This window comes from Nicotiana tabacum, chromosome 8 (assembly GCF_000715075.1).
Source record: "Nicotiana tabacum cultivar K326 chromosome 8, ASM71507v2, whole genome shotgun sequence".
Classification (NCBI taxonomy): domain Eukaryota; kingdom Viridiplantae; phylum Streptophyta; class Magnoliopsida; order Solanales; family Solanaceae; genus Nicotiana; species Nicotiana tabacum.
In genome coordinates, this window is record NC_134087.1 from 202,416,039 (window position 1) to 202,431,451 (window position 15,413).

General features: G+C 40.6%; 1 protein-coding gene across 1 annotated transcript; it reads right to left on the minus strand.

The window, feature by feature from the left end:
- Positions 1 to 5,534: 5,534 nt before the first annotated feature.
- Positions 5,535 to 5,852, minus strand: LOC142163497 (uncharacterized). The gene has a single exon (XM_075220788.1). It carries the CDS (start codon positions 5,850 to 5,852, stop codon positions 5,535 to 5,537), a length of 318 nt encoding a protein of 105 aa, XP_075076889.1.
- Between the last annotated feature and the right edge of the window lie 9,561 nt (positions 5,853 to 15,413).

Genomic DNA, 15,413 nt, shown 5'->3' on the forward strand with positions numbered 1-15,413 from the left:
AGATAAAGTGAGCGGATATGAGCGATTTTTGCCGATTTGAAGATTCCGTGGGAAGCATTTTTTGAAAGAATTTGACTGAACCTCTGCTTCAAAGGTTTCCTACATATCCTTGGCTATAAAGGAATCAGGTCAATGTAGTTCGGGAAGTTTCGGTAGCTGGGAGTACCATGAAGCTGTGGTTTTACTGTTACTGTTACTGTTGCTGATACTGCTTACTGACCTCCTTATTATACCATGACAAAATGAAGAAGCTAGACTGAGCTATAATCTATGCTTTACAAAGATTTATTTTCAAACTTGGTCTTGTGACTGTTGTTTCCTTGTTGACTTGTATTTTCTTCAGAAATTCCTTTGTGGCTGACTTGAATGGTATTTTTTGAAATGATTTCCCCTTTTTCTCCATACGGGTACCTGATTGCTGAACCTTTTAAATGTCTTCCTTTGACTATTGTTTCCTTTCCTCTGTTCTCCGGGCGGGCTCCTGATTATTTGAAATTTGAATTGTATTCCCTTGCTCTCCAGGTGGGCGCCTGATTGCCGAAACTTGAAGTGTATTCTCTTGCTCTCCAGGTGGGCATCTGATTGCTGAAGATTGAATTGCATTCCCTTATTCTTCAGGTAGGCTCCTAACTGCTGAAACTAGAAATGTATTCCCTTGTTCTCCAGGTGTGCTCCTGATTGCCGAAACTTGAAGTATATTCCCTTGCTCGCCAGGTGGGCGCCTGATTATCGAAACTTGAAGTATATTCCCTTGCTCTCCAGGTGGGCGCCTGATTGCTGAAGCTTGAATTGCATTCCCTTGTTCTTCAGGCGGGCTCCTGACTGCTGAAACTTGAAATGTATTCCTTTGTTCTCCAGGTGGGCTCCTGATTTCAAAAAAAAAATAGACATAACAAAGAAAATTTTCTGCCCCAGTTTGGTGGCTGGGCACATATGTGAGTGTGAACTAAATCATGTTACCAAATATCAGTAAGAACTTGAAAGCTGAAACTTGAACTGTACTCCCTTGCTCTCCAGGTGGGCGCCTGATTGCTGAAACTTGAACTGTTGTTCCTTGTTCTCCAGGTGGACGCCTGACTACTGAATCTTCAACTGCTTTTCCTTGTTCTCCAGGTGGATGCCTGATTGCTGATACTTAAACTGTTGTTTCTTGTTCTCCAGGTTGTCGCCTGATTGCTGATATTTCAACTGTCTTTCCTCGTTCTCCAGGTGGATGCCTGATTACTGATATTTCAACTGTCTTTCCTTGTTCTCCAGGTGGATGCCTGATTGTAGAATCTTTAATTGCTTTTCCTTGTTCTCCAGGTGGGTGCCTGATTGCTGAATCTTTAACTGCTACTCCTTGTTCTCCAGGTGGATACCTGGTTGCTGAAACTTGGTCCATCTTCTTTTCACAACTGCCTTCCTTTGGCTTGTTCTCCCTCGTTCCTCCAGGTGGGTGCCTGATTTTCAACAAAATAGATAAAACAAAAGAAAATTTTCTGCCCCAATTTGGTAACTGGACGCATCTGTAAGTGTTGATTGTTACCAAATATCTCTAACAATCTGTAAGCTAGATCCCATTATCCAGGAGGGTCCTGAAAATCTCTAGCAAGTTTCCAAAGCTACATTATATTTTTTAGAGGTATGATTTCCGTCGAATCTTGTTATCTAAGACAGTCTAAAAACTACCTCCCGTTATCCAGGAGGGTCTTGAAATTTCAATTTAAAGCTTATCTTACGAATGACAATTTCAACGCTAAATTGTACTCTCTTATAACAACACTTACTTATCTAATGGAATGCTTAAAGTTACGTCCCATTATTCAGGTGGGTCCTGAAGTTTCGAATTGAGTCTTGTCTTAAAAATTGAAAAATTCAAACCAACTTATATTTTCACAAACTAGGGCTTATGCTAGATATTGTACTCATGAATATTTCGAATTAAAGCTAAGTCCCATTATCCAGGAGGGTCCTGAAAATTTCCAATTAAATCGAGGAAAAGGTGGGAAAAGATGGTATTTCTTCTTGGGGGGAAAAGTTGAGGAAGCAGAAAATCATAACCACCAGGCTGGGAAAGAAGAGAAGTCAGAATCTTTGTTCTCATGGGGTAAAAAGGTGGAAAAAGATGGTGTTTCTTCTTTCTTGAGGAAGTAAAGCGAAAACGGGTTCTTTTCGATCCCTCTGTTGGCCAACCCAAGAGATAGAGGCTATGAGAGTCTCCCCAAATTACATTGAAATCCGAGGCCTTTGGGTAATGTCCAAAGTGTATCTTAAACATGCAAACTTCGAAGCTCCACTTATAATCCTCTGGGGTGTATTTATGCCAAATTCCGCTACTCATGATTATTTTGAATTTTAAACTAAGTCCCATTTTCCAGGAGGGTCCTGAGAATTCTGCGATCAAACCTGCATGGTACTTGCTTTCCTTATAGGGTGCTTCCTGAAACAAATGCCTTCTTTGCCCCTGTTTTAAATATAAGAAAATCTTGTCAGTTTAAAACGTGGTGGTTAGTTGTGGCATTCTTGCTGGGGATGATTTTCTCTTTGCCATGCTTTGCTTCGACCGACTGCCTTGAACTGGTCGAGAATTGTTTTGACCTCTTGACTGATCCTTAACTGCAGGATCCCCAACTGTTATTTTTCACTTCTGAACCTTTTATTCGTAACCATACATCTCCCATGACATTACTGAACCATTCCATCGATTTAACCTTTGCTTACACCCTATGTCCCACTTTTCATCATACTATCTCCAGCATGTTCTAATTGCATTTTGCTTTGTGCAATTTTGACTCTGGTAGTACACTTTGACATTCCTTCTTATTTGTTGAAACAAGGCTAACCTTGGGAGAGCTTTAGAGGAGTAAAAATTAACAATAATGAAATGCAACGATTTTGAGAATTAAGAATAAAGAAGAAAATCCAAATTTGGATGACTGTTGGAGATAGGAAAAGGAACTTATCTGAATGGAGTCACTGACACCAACGATCATGGTATGCATTTTGGATTAATCAGCCCAGTCTATTTAACCACTCTCTTTTCCAATTGTTTTACTTCGTGCTCCAAGATCTCCACAACCCAAATTTTACTTTCCGCCAACTTTCAGACCTTGTTTGGCTTGCAGTGTCCTGAAGGGTTTTCATCGAAAAACCTCTCTCATCTGTTCATTCCTTAATTCCTTGTTGCCTTATGGTGCCCGCGAAGGTTTTCACCAATAAGACTCTCTTATTTTTATTTTCTCTCGGCTTTCGTCGCCTTATGGTGCCCTTGAGGGTTTTCACCAATAAGACTCTCTCATTTTTTGATTTCTCTTGCTTAAACCGGAGTGTTGCCCCTGATATGAGTTCTCTTTACATTGCTTGACTTGGCATCTCTCGAAGACTGATCGGGCGGTCTTTCTTTGGACAGCAATGTGGGTTCTTGGATATGTTTGGGAAGAAAAGGGTATAAAACGGGTTCAAAACAACTTCAAATGGGTTAGAATTACAACTTTTGGAATCACATTTCTTATTACAATCACAACTTCTGCCCCAATTTCTTGCTTGGGGATCTTTTGACTTTTTATTTTACTATGACCGAGCCGTGAGACTGCCTACGTATCCTTAATAGGAATCAGGTCAAACGTAGTTCATGCCTGAATTTCTTTTTTTCTTTTCTCTTTTCGCTTTTTTTTTTCTTTTTCGTTATTGATTCCAAAAGAGGGGTATGAAATAAAATAAATAAGGATCAAAAGGGGAAACAAAGGGTAGAGTGTTTAGATAGCAGAACAAATTGCCTTCGTCATTCCAATCTTCAAAACAATGCCAAGTACAAACAATCAACAATTGAACCAAAGAAATCATACATAATATCTCTTGACTGTATCAGAATTGATAACCATGTCTATGCATTTTCCTTCGATATTTGTTAAACATAAAGCACCATTGGACAGTACTCTGGTCACAATGAATGGCTCTTGCCAATTCGGGGCGAACTTGCCTTTTGCTTCTGCCTGATGTGGAAGGATACGTTTCAGCACTTGCTGGCCCACTTCAAACTTCCGGGGACACACCTTTTTGTTGTATGCTCTTGCCATTCTCTTTTGATACAACTGGCCATGACACACAACTGCCAATCTTTTTTCATCAATCAAGCTCAATTGCTCCAAACGGGTTTTGATCTACTCATCATCATCAATCTCATCCTCAACGACAATCTGAAGGGACATGATTTCAACTTCCGCAGGTATCACTGCTTCAGTGCCATATACCAGCAAATAAGGAGTTGCACCTACCGAAGTACGGACAGTAGTGCGATAACCCAATAACGCAAATGGTAATTTTTTGTTCCATTGCCTCGAACCTTCTACCATTTTCCGAAGTATCTTCTTTATGTTTTTGTTGGCTGCCTTGACTGCTCCATTCACCTTGGGACGATATGAGGTAGAATTTCGATGTGTAATCTTAAACTATTGACATACCTCTTCTATCAAATTACTGTTAAGATTAGCACCATTATCCGTGATGATTATCTTTGGGATTCCGAATCGACAGATGATATTTGAGTGAACAAAATCGACCACTGCTTTCTTGGTCACTGATTTGAAAGTTTTGGCCTCAACCCACTTGGTGAAATAATCAATGGCTACCAGAATGAACCTGTGCCCATTGGATGTTGCTGGCTTAATTGGTCCAATGACATCCATGCCCCAAGCAACAAAGGGCCATGGTGCTGACATTGTGTGCAATTCCGATGGTGGAGAATGAATCAAATCTCCATGTACTTGGCACTGATGATATTTGCGCACAAAACTGATACAATCTCGCTCCATGGTGAGCCAATAATAACCTGCTTGGAGAATTTTCTTTGCCAGCACATATCCGCTCATATGTGGTCCGCAGACTCCCGAAAGTACTTCGGACATGACAGCCGTAGCTTGTCTAGCATCTATGCATCTTAATAATCCAAGGTTTGGTGTTCTTTTATACAAAACTCCTCCACTTAAGAAAAATCCACTTGCCAACCGTCGAATTGTTCTCTTTTGATCCCCCGTGGCTTGCACTAGATATATCCCCATTCTGATGTATTCCTTGATATCGTGGAACCATGGTTCGCCATCAAGTTTTTCTTCTATCTTGTTACAGTAAGCATGCTGATCTCAGACTTTCATCGCAGTTCGAGTTACATAGATGATGTCAAACTCTGTGAGCAAAATCTGCCACTTCGCAAGTCTTCCTGTCGGCATAGGCTTTTGAAAGATATACTTCAACGGATCCAAGCGCGAAATAAGGTAAGTAGTGCAAGATGACAAATAATGTTTCAATTTCTGAGCCACCCAAGTTAGGGCGCAACATGTCCTTTCCAGATGAGTGTACTTAACCTCATAAACCACCATGACTGACGTGGCTATTACTTTAGGAACTGGAATATTTCTCCCCTCTGGGATCTTTTCAACTGATACTGCGTCAAAAACCTGATATACCCATGGCCCTTTGTCGTCTTCAACTTCGATGAAAGGTATGATGGCATCACTTTGGGCACACATATTATCCTCACTGTGCACCACAATTTCCTATCTGTCACCTTCAAATTTAACCATCTGATGCAATTTAGACGGTACTGCCTTGGCGGCATGAATCCAGGGTCGCCCTAGCAACAAATTGTAAGAAACTGCCATGTCCAACACTTGGAATTCCATAGTGAACTCAATGGGCCCTATTGTCAATTCCAATATTATATCACCTACTGAATCTTTTCCCCCGTCGTCGAACCCCCGAACATAAATGCTATTCCTGTGAATTCTATCATTGTCCACTTTCAGCTTGTTCAACGTGGAGAGAGGGAAAATGTTCGCACTAGACCCATTGTCGACCAGAACTCTGGTAACCATAAAATCTTCGCACTTTACCGTCAGATAAAGTGCCCTATTATGCTCGGTACCCTCCACGGGCAACTCATCATCGGAGAAAGTAACTCTATTTACCTCAAATATTTTGCTTGCTATCTTCTCCAGATGGTTTACCGAGATCTTGTCGGGAACATGGGCCTTATTCAAGATTTTCATCAGTGACTGACGGTGCTCATCTAAATGGATTAGCAATGAGAGCAATGAGATCTGAGAAAGCGTTTTCCTCAACTGCCCTACAACTGAATAGTCCTGCACTTTCATTTTTTCTCAAAAACTCTTTTGCTTCCTCTTCAGTTATGGCTTTCTTTACCAGTGCTAGATTATCTTTTGCTCTTCTTAACTCCTCGGGAGTAAAATACCTTCCCGAGCGAGTTAAACCCTGTGCTTCACAGACTTCTTCTTTGACTTCCTTCCCTTTGTACATCACTACCACTCGTTCATAATTCCAAGGAACGACCTTGCTGTTGATTATTGGTAACTGGGTTACTGGCTTGATAATAACCCGATCTGCGCGGGCACCTTCCACGATTATGACAGGTTGGCTGACTGCTCCTAGTACAATCACCTTTATCCCTTCTTGTTTCGTTGCAACCTTGCTCGAAGACCCTTTCTCAACTGTCACAGCTGGCTCAACACTCTTTTTTCTCGGCTTGAGCACCAACTTCTCACCTGCTGATTGTTCATCTTTCTTGACTCCTCTAGACCGAATCATCATGATGGTCTGTGATTGCTTCTTGGGCTCTCCCTCCGCATGTACTATTTCGATCATATTTGCCTCCTGGTGGGCTGGCATTGGATTCCTGTTAATATTGGGTGCCTCAGGAGATTGAACTTCAATTCTATTGGTATCAATAAGCTCTTGTATCACACTTTTCAAGTTCCAGCACTTCTCTGTATCATGACCCGGAGTACCAGAATAATACTCACAGCTGACAATATAGTCAAGACTCTTTGGAGGAGGATTTGGCAGTTTGGACTATATCGGCCTTAGCATATCTAGCTGTTTTAGCTTGTGGAACAGACTAGTGTATGATTCTCCCAATGGAGTAAAGGTTTTCTTTTTCTGCAACCTTTCACCCTTGAATGCTTGACTAGGCCAGAAACTTGGTCCGGGAGTATTTTGGTAGGCTCGTAGGTGTGGATAAGTATTTTGTAGGACGGGAGCATGTCATTGAGTGTAGGCAGGAGGTTGGTTGTATGCTTGTGCATGGTGGACGGAAAAATGAGGTTCTGGTGGGGAATAGTAGTGTTGGGGTGGATTGTAGTGATAAGTTTGTTGGTGGGGTCGAGGTTGATTGTAGTGGTAAGGTGAACCTCTGGATTCAGACCAAGTTCCTAAATCAACCATTGCTGCTTCCTCTCTCTTCTTTTTCCCAATCCCTCCTATGCCGCCCTGAATAGCCTGAGTAGTCGCTTTGATAGCCGAATAGCTCATGATTTTATTCAACTTGAGGACCTCTTCTACCATCCCCCCCATCTTTACCACTTCGTTGAATGACTTTCCCACAACTGAGACCAAATGGACATAGTAAGTAGGTTCCAAAGCCTGTAGGAAGTAATCTACCATCTCACTTTCCTTCATTGGGGGATCTACTCTTGCTGCTTGCTTCTTCCATTGGAAACCATATTCTCTGAAGCTTTCACTGTGCTTCTTTTCCAGTTTAGTCAAGGACAGTCGATCTGGAATGATCTCAAGATTGTATTGGAAGTGACAAGCAAATGCTTGTGCCATATCATCCCATGTGTACCATCTTCCATGGTCTTGGCGGGTATACCATTCCAATGTTGATCCACTCAAACTCTGACTAAAGTAAGCCATTAACAATTCATCTTTTCCTCCCGCTCCCCTCATCTTGCTGCAAAAACCCCTCAAGTGGGCTACTGGATTACCGTGCCCGTTGTATAGATTGAACTTGGGCATCTTGAAACCTTCCGGTAATTACACATTCGGGAACAGACATAGGTCCTTGTAGGCCACACTGACTTGCCCTCCCAACCCCTGCATGTCTTGAATGATTGTTCTAAGCTTTTAACTTTCCTGAACATCTCCTCCTATTCGGTATTTTTGACTGGTTTATCAGCTTCTATCGGGAAATCAAAGTGAGGAGTATAGGAATGAGTTTCTGGAGCTTTGAAAGTGGGCTCTAAGGGGTAGTATTGGTTGTCCTGGGCCTGGAACATAGGCTCGCTAGGAGATTTATGGAGTGTAGCTGGTGGAGGTGCTATGAAAACAAGAGTTACTGATGGAGGAGGGTATAGAATTGGTTTAGGGGGTGGAGATAGTGGTGTATGAGAAGTGGTGCCCCAGTAGTGTTGGTAAATGGGAAAGCTCGGGGATAGATCGGTGGCAGGATGATCTTGAGTTTGAGCCGGTGGTGGAGTGAAGGTAGGGTTAGCCGAGTAAGTGGATGGCAGTTGTCCTTTAGCCCAGGCCTGATACATTTCGGCCATTTGGTGTTTCAATTTGTACATCTCTTCTTTCATGGCGTTAACGTCCAACTCTTCTCCTTCGATGACACTGGTGTCTACATCTGGGATAGACATGATTATTTCTCCTTTGGATCTAGTTTGGTATGGGTGGGTTGCCAGTATGCTTAGGTGAACTAACTGCTTGAATTTTGGAACAACAACCAAACTTGTTAGTGATTAGAGTTTTAACAAATAAGCAACCACACATAGGAATGCAATGCACCTAGGCAATTAGTCATTTCTATCATGTATTTGCTCGGTTGCTTGTGTCCTCCCGGCTTTTCCTGACCTTTCCCTTTTATTGTTACTCATGCCTATCTTTTATTCCCCTCCCTTGTTTTTTTTCGTTTTATTCTTTTCTTTTGGTTGTGGTCGAATTCTATGAAGATTGCCTACGTATCATGACCCGGCATGAATCAGACCGAGCGTAGTTCTGGGGTACAAGTAACAAAACCCTTCTTTTTTGGATGTTCGAATTTTCACAAAAAGCAACTATTTTGATTATAACGACTCAAACTAACGGACTTTGATGAAAGGAAAAACAAGACAACATATTACAACAGAAGAAAATACAGGTTTGAAAACAAACTGATAGACTCCAATAGAAAGAAAATACAAACTCAAGTGAAAATCACGAATACATCAGTGCCTCAACTATTCCTGGGGTCCGCGGGACATCATTTTGTCTCGCCTTGGGCCGACGTGCTAAATCCCCTTGGAGGTGGTAGAGACTTTCCATTATCCAGTGGACAAAGGTCATCACAGTGGCGAAAAACATAGATCTAGTCATATTCTCACAACTACTGCACTTCATTGTGATGTAGTCGGCGATCTTTCTGACTCTCTCTCTTATGACACCCTTTTCTTGCAACAAACGCCCAATCTGCCGTGCCCTGGCTTCCAGAGTTTGTTCGGCTGCTTGATTTTGTTCTTGAAGTTGTTGCAAATCTCTTTCCAAATGTTTTCTTTCAACCTTGAATTCTTTCGCCTGTTTGATCATTTTGTCCTCAATGGTGACAACCCTTTTCTTTAACCCCACAACCTCATTGTCGTATCTTTCTTTTAATTATTTAACCAAGCGTGCTCGTTCTTTCACAATTTTAGCCAATTGCTTTAGAGACCTGGCTAGTTCACCTTCTGCTTTGTTCAGATCAAAACTATATTCACCCACTTTTTGCCTCAGGTTATATATGAGATTTTCATCTTTGGCACTTCTGACAGGATTTTCTGCCGCTATTTTCATTTTCTGAATCTGGGATCGAAGGGCCTTATTTTCTTTAGCTAGCCTTTTCTTTTCACCCTCATCCACTGCTGCTTGTAAGCCATTCTCTAATTGAAGGTCTTTGACTTGCTTTTCCAGCTTTCCTATTGTGGCCCTGTACTCATTTTCTTTGGCCAACCAAGCCCACGGTTCTTGCGATGCCTCGACAAATCCCTGAATGTGCTGTTTTTTGGCCGGTCTTTCTAGTTCGGCCCTTGCAGTGTTCTTCTTTCTATACCAGGCAAGATAGGTAGGTGAGACCTCGCCTCTAGATAGGTCCGCACTCGAGTGTTCGCCAAAATACTGGCACTCGTTCTAAATAGAACGAACTGTTTCTTCGTGAAATTGGCCGTTGGAGCTAATCTCAACCGTGTAAATACTGAGATCTTCATCTGGATGCATCACCTGACACCTTCCCAATTGTTTCATCACTCGGTAGGGAGCATAAGGTTGAATACCTCGAAGACCCATTAGGAGGAAGTAAGGACCAGTGGCGGGTATATACACAATTTCTTCAACAGGAAGCCAACCTAGTGTCCATTCTATTTGTCCCATAGTGATGGCGCGAAGGTAGGCTACCCATTCTCCAAACCCCTCCGGTAACTTGAACCCTGAAATCCTTGTGTCGAACTCTTCAATGCAACTTTTCTCTGCAGACCCATAACTCATATATTAAGGGTGGTGACACAGGTGTTCGATCATCCACATTTGTAGTTGCAAATTGCATCTCTCGAAGAAATTTGCCCCGGCTTTACAAGCTGTAAGAGCTCGGTATATCTCAGATATTATCATAGGGGCAAGGGTGCTCTTGGCATTGGTAATTAAGACTTTGACGACTCCATCCGCCCGCAGATCGATATTCCCATATTTTCGGGGAAACACCACAAGGCCTAAGAAAGCTACCATGAAAGCGAAACGCCTATGTTCATCCCATTTTGCTTGGTTCCCTTTGCTACAAACCCCGTTTTCCAGATCGTTGAACCCTCCTCTATGCCCGTATCTCCGGTATATAAATTGTAGAGTGGAAAAACCACCCTCCAACTCGGAATATGGTACTTCCTTGCTTATTTTTAACAAATCCATGAATTTGTGAGAGTTAACGGCTCTTGGAGCGATCAGATACTTATGCCTCAGCCCTTCAGTACTTCCCATGTAACCTGCTATCTCTTCCAAGGTAGGTGTGAGTTCAAAATCTGAGAAATGCAAGACGTTGTGAGCTGGGTCCCAAAATGTGACCAACGCCTTTATGATGTCTCCCCTAGGCCTTATCTTCATCAACCCGGTGAGATCTCCCAAATGCAGATTGACCCTATCTTGCTCTGACTTGCCCAGATCTTCCCACCACATACGCAACTCCAAAGAGATTTTGTTCATAACTGTTGCCGGCAAATTCTGACTCGTGCTCATTTTGCATGTTTATTAGGGTGCTTAGGCAAAATTAAGACTTATTTGACTTAAAAATAAAATTAACACACATTTTTTTCAAAATAAGATAAAAACCCGGTTTTCAAAATACAGCCTTTCAGCATTTCGAGAACGAAGATTTTAAGGTTGTGTCGGCTAACTAGCCAAAACATTAAAAAATGACCAAAGGTGGATGTTCTTACAAAAGCAACCTTCCGGCGCCCTTTTGGGGATATTCGGCTATTTTTGACAAGAATAAAATTACTTTAATTATTTTCAAATGAAAAATAAAATTTTTGTTCTTTTTGGGAAATTTTACAAAAAGAGCAGTTGGACCCGATGGTGTTTGCCTATGTATCCCACATCCGGTGAGAATCATACTGACATAGTTCGGGCAATTTTGACAAAACAAAAACCAACTTTGTTTTTTTGAAAACAATAAAAATTCTCTTTTTGTTTTTTTTCTTTTCAAATTTTCGGGAGAGTTTCGGTATATTCTGGGATATAGGTTTTCAAAACAGGTAGTTACCTCCCTTATCCCTCGCACTGCTATTTTCTTTTCCAAACTCTTTCCTTTTATCAAAAACCGGTCAGCATGCAAATCCGAAGCAAATAAATGCACAAGTAGCAAGTAAGATGCATCAGGATGGTCTTTTTCATTTTTGGTACACCTGTCCTAGACAGACCCAGCTCCTGTGTTGAGTCTCCAAAGTCAAAATGCATGTGATGCAGACAAACGTTCCTACTAGGGATCTGGCATGAGATCTTGTTATACTAGGTTCAAAACCTAGGTTTATTTGTTCTAGACCTAGCTTACCCGAGCGGACAACTCGAGCCGAGGGAGGGCTGCGTACCAGTAACCAAAAGATCATCCGGCTTTGCAACTTGTCCGAACCTCATTCTATTTGGAATAGGACACTAACAGAAAGAAGTCACGCCAACGTGCACTCCTCAAGAGAGAGAAGAGAGGGATTTCGTAGCAGTTTATATATACAGTTAAGATAATATCAAAGCGGTAAAAAGCAACATTTAACACATTAGGCCCTAAATATGTAACAAAATCAAATAGAGCCAAATATAACAATTTATCTAAGCTCGAATTCTGAACCCTGAACCAGAGATTCTGGGTTCGTTTCCCCAGTAGAGTCGCTAGAGCTGTCACACCTCTTTTTTACCACACCCCCGTAAGGGGTATAGGGGAGTATTTTTTTTTTCAATTTAAGTGACGATCGAAACAGGATTATTTATTTAAAAAAATTAGAGTCACCACTTGGGATATTTTATGGCGTCCCAAGTCACCGGTTCGAATCCCGAATCGAGGAAAAGATTGACTCTGTATTATAGTCCGCGAACACAGAAATCCGGGTAAGGAATTCTGTTAACCCGGGAGAAGGTGTTAGGCATTCCCGAGTTCCGTGGTTCTACCACGGTCGCTCAACTGTTATATTCGGCTTAACTCTCTGATTTTAAAATATTTCGAACCTATGTGCAATTTTAACTTTATAACCGCTTTTATTTATTTTTTAAAGAAAATTGCAACGTTATTAAAACACATCTCGAATCATGTCACATAAATGCATCCGTGGTTTTTGACATATTTGAACATCATTGAGATTTGAATTTGGGTCACATAAATGTGCCCGAGTTTAGGAAAGTAGATTATTAAAACACGCGCTTAAAGCAACTACGCTTTTGCACTTTGCGAGGGCCATGGAATTTCGCTAAATGGCACGCCTCGATTTCTAAGGATAAACAAAATTAATTGAGTGAGGGTCGTGCATTTGAAATTTGTTTGGCTTGGCGCGCTCTAATTTATTTTAACTTAAAGGTTTCTAAAATAATTTGTGAGGGTCATTCATTATAAGTTATCTAATTATGGCTCACCTCCTAATCATTTGAAATGATCTAACTTAAATAAAGAAGAAGCCCAAAAGAACTCAAAAAAAAGGTATGTTAAAACTGAAGCCTAACATGAAATAAATAAAAAATGGTCTGTTTCCCTTTGAGTCTAAACCCCATGACGTACTACAATTACAGAAACTCACGAATTGAAATAATTTGGGCCAGACTCGATAACAGGCCCAGTTTGTACACACGGGGCGAAAAAGTGGAGATTCAGGATCAAGACTTAACACCTTATTCCCATACCAGACCAACTCCTTTGCGTTCAGGCTTAATAGGGCCCAAATTTAAACATGGTAGCATCGGCAAGAAATGAGACGCAAGTTCGAATCCATAGACTAAACAGGAGATTAACCTTTCGCATTTCACATTCCCAATCATCAAACAAATGGACAAAAATATGGATCATGACTGTTGAAGCACTAAATAAATATGCACTTTACTGTTTTATCTTTCAAAAAGGCAAACTCATTTCCCCAACTTGCTGAATAACCCCCTAGGGCTAGTTCAAACAGTTCGAGCAAAAAGCGTTTGGGATTAACTGGCCATTATAAAGCCATAGTCCCAAAGATGACTCTGTCGAGCCTTGACATTACGAGTAGACACTAAACACATGAAATGACCAAGTAAAACACCCCTGAATTGAATTTCACAAACTGTAGCTACCAATAATCATCCCTTAAACACACATTTTTTCAATAGCCTACATGTTTAACTTATCACAATCAACTTGAGATTAACCCTTTATTTGCAAAGATGAAATAATAAGATAGCAGATGCAGCGAAACTCATACCCAAAAACACAAAAAATGTATAACTGTTTGATTAACACAATCCAACTGAATGTCCTTCCCAGTCCAATTAAACTACTATAACGAACTCTAAATCCCGCAACTAATTAAGTAGTAACTGTTACATCTAACTTCCTGTTAGCAACCTATTAGTTACAACCATCATATTAACCAGTCACTATATTAAACAAATACAAAATTATGGGATATGGAAACAATAGCACTAAACTGTTTTATACATGGCTTTAAATTCAGAAATGTGTATCTGGAGAGCAAAAATAAGAGAAAAGATGGGGATCAACACAATAGAATAGTATCAGCAAATAACAGCAACACCAGCTAGAACACAACCCCAACCAAGGAAGTTAAACCCACAAAATCGATCCTAAGTCCAATAGAACAGTAATTTTAACCCAGCTTGGCCCAAAACTTTCCAGAAATCAACCTCAAACCATGTTAAATCTATGTGAATCAAAAAACCCGCTTTAGAAATTCTAGGAGACCTCAAAGTTCAAGTTAAAACTTAATGAAATAGTAAAATCAGCCGTTGGTATTTTCTGGAATTTTTTCCTTAAATCTCTCTATATATGTCTATTTCAGTATTTTCAGAATCTCTCCTCCTATTTTGAGTCTGTTTTTCAGTGTGTCCCCTAGTTTCTATAAATAATTGTTCAACTTAGTGCATTCACCACTATCAATTCAACTTTTCATTTATTAATTGTCCACTTAACCTAGTTAGTGTAATTCTAACCGTACCACTATTTGAGAAGCTTCTTAATTAGGCGAACAATTTAAACTTATACTAATAAATTCTTATCAACATAATTAAACTTGAAGTTAAACCAAATTATTGAACTTAATCCTAATTATTCTGACTAAGTGATTAAACGAGATACGATTTCAAAGTCTTAAAACAAACTGATATCCCAATTATACAAACGAATCCACAAAATCAATCTAAAGAAACAAACAGTGGACAGAAATAATTTATACTAGAGGACTGATTGAATTTCAATTGAAATTGACCAGAAAAAGAAAAAGAGACAATAAAGACGAACATCAAAATAATACTAAAAAATATAAACATAGAAGCAGGACAGAAAACTCACGAGTCAGTATTAATTGAAGAAAACCTTCGATTCTTCAATTTTTAAACCAGCTTTTGACTTTAACTGTGTGTTCTTATCAAGAACACACAGATAAAGTCAAAATTAGCTTAAAGTATCAACGAATCTTGACTCTGCAGTTTTAGGTTTAAAACTTAGATTCATTATTCGACAAGTTCTGGTTTGATTCGAGGGCAACGGATCGTGGATTAGGGAAGAGGGGAGTGATGTGGCTTCAGGGTGTTAATTTAGGGGTGCTTGGGTAAGTTAGGGTTCGAGGTCGGATCTTCGATCTGAAATTCGAAGGATTCTAGGGATGTTCGAGGGAAACTAGTCTAGGATTTGGAAAGAGGAGACGGAGGGGATTGTATGGTGTAATTTTGGGGTTGTTTGGTGGTTGTCCGCCGCCGTGGACGATTTCCGGCGGGCAAAAAGCGGCGGAGTAAGGCGGTGATTTGTTGGTCTCTGAAGATGGACGAGAGAGAGAGGAGGGTAGGGGGGTTCTAAGGGAAGGGTCTAATGGGTTAGGGTATACTAAAGGGGTAATTAAATTAGGGCCGTTGGATGATAAGAATCCAACGGCCATGATTGATCTTTTAACGAAACAGGG

Bases quoted from the DNA above. Each gene is read 5' to 3' on its own strand.
- LOC142163497 (XM_075220788.1), bottom strand. From the start codon at position 5,852: ATGGTTACCAGAGTTCTGGTCGACAATGGGTCTAGTGCGAACATTTTC.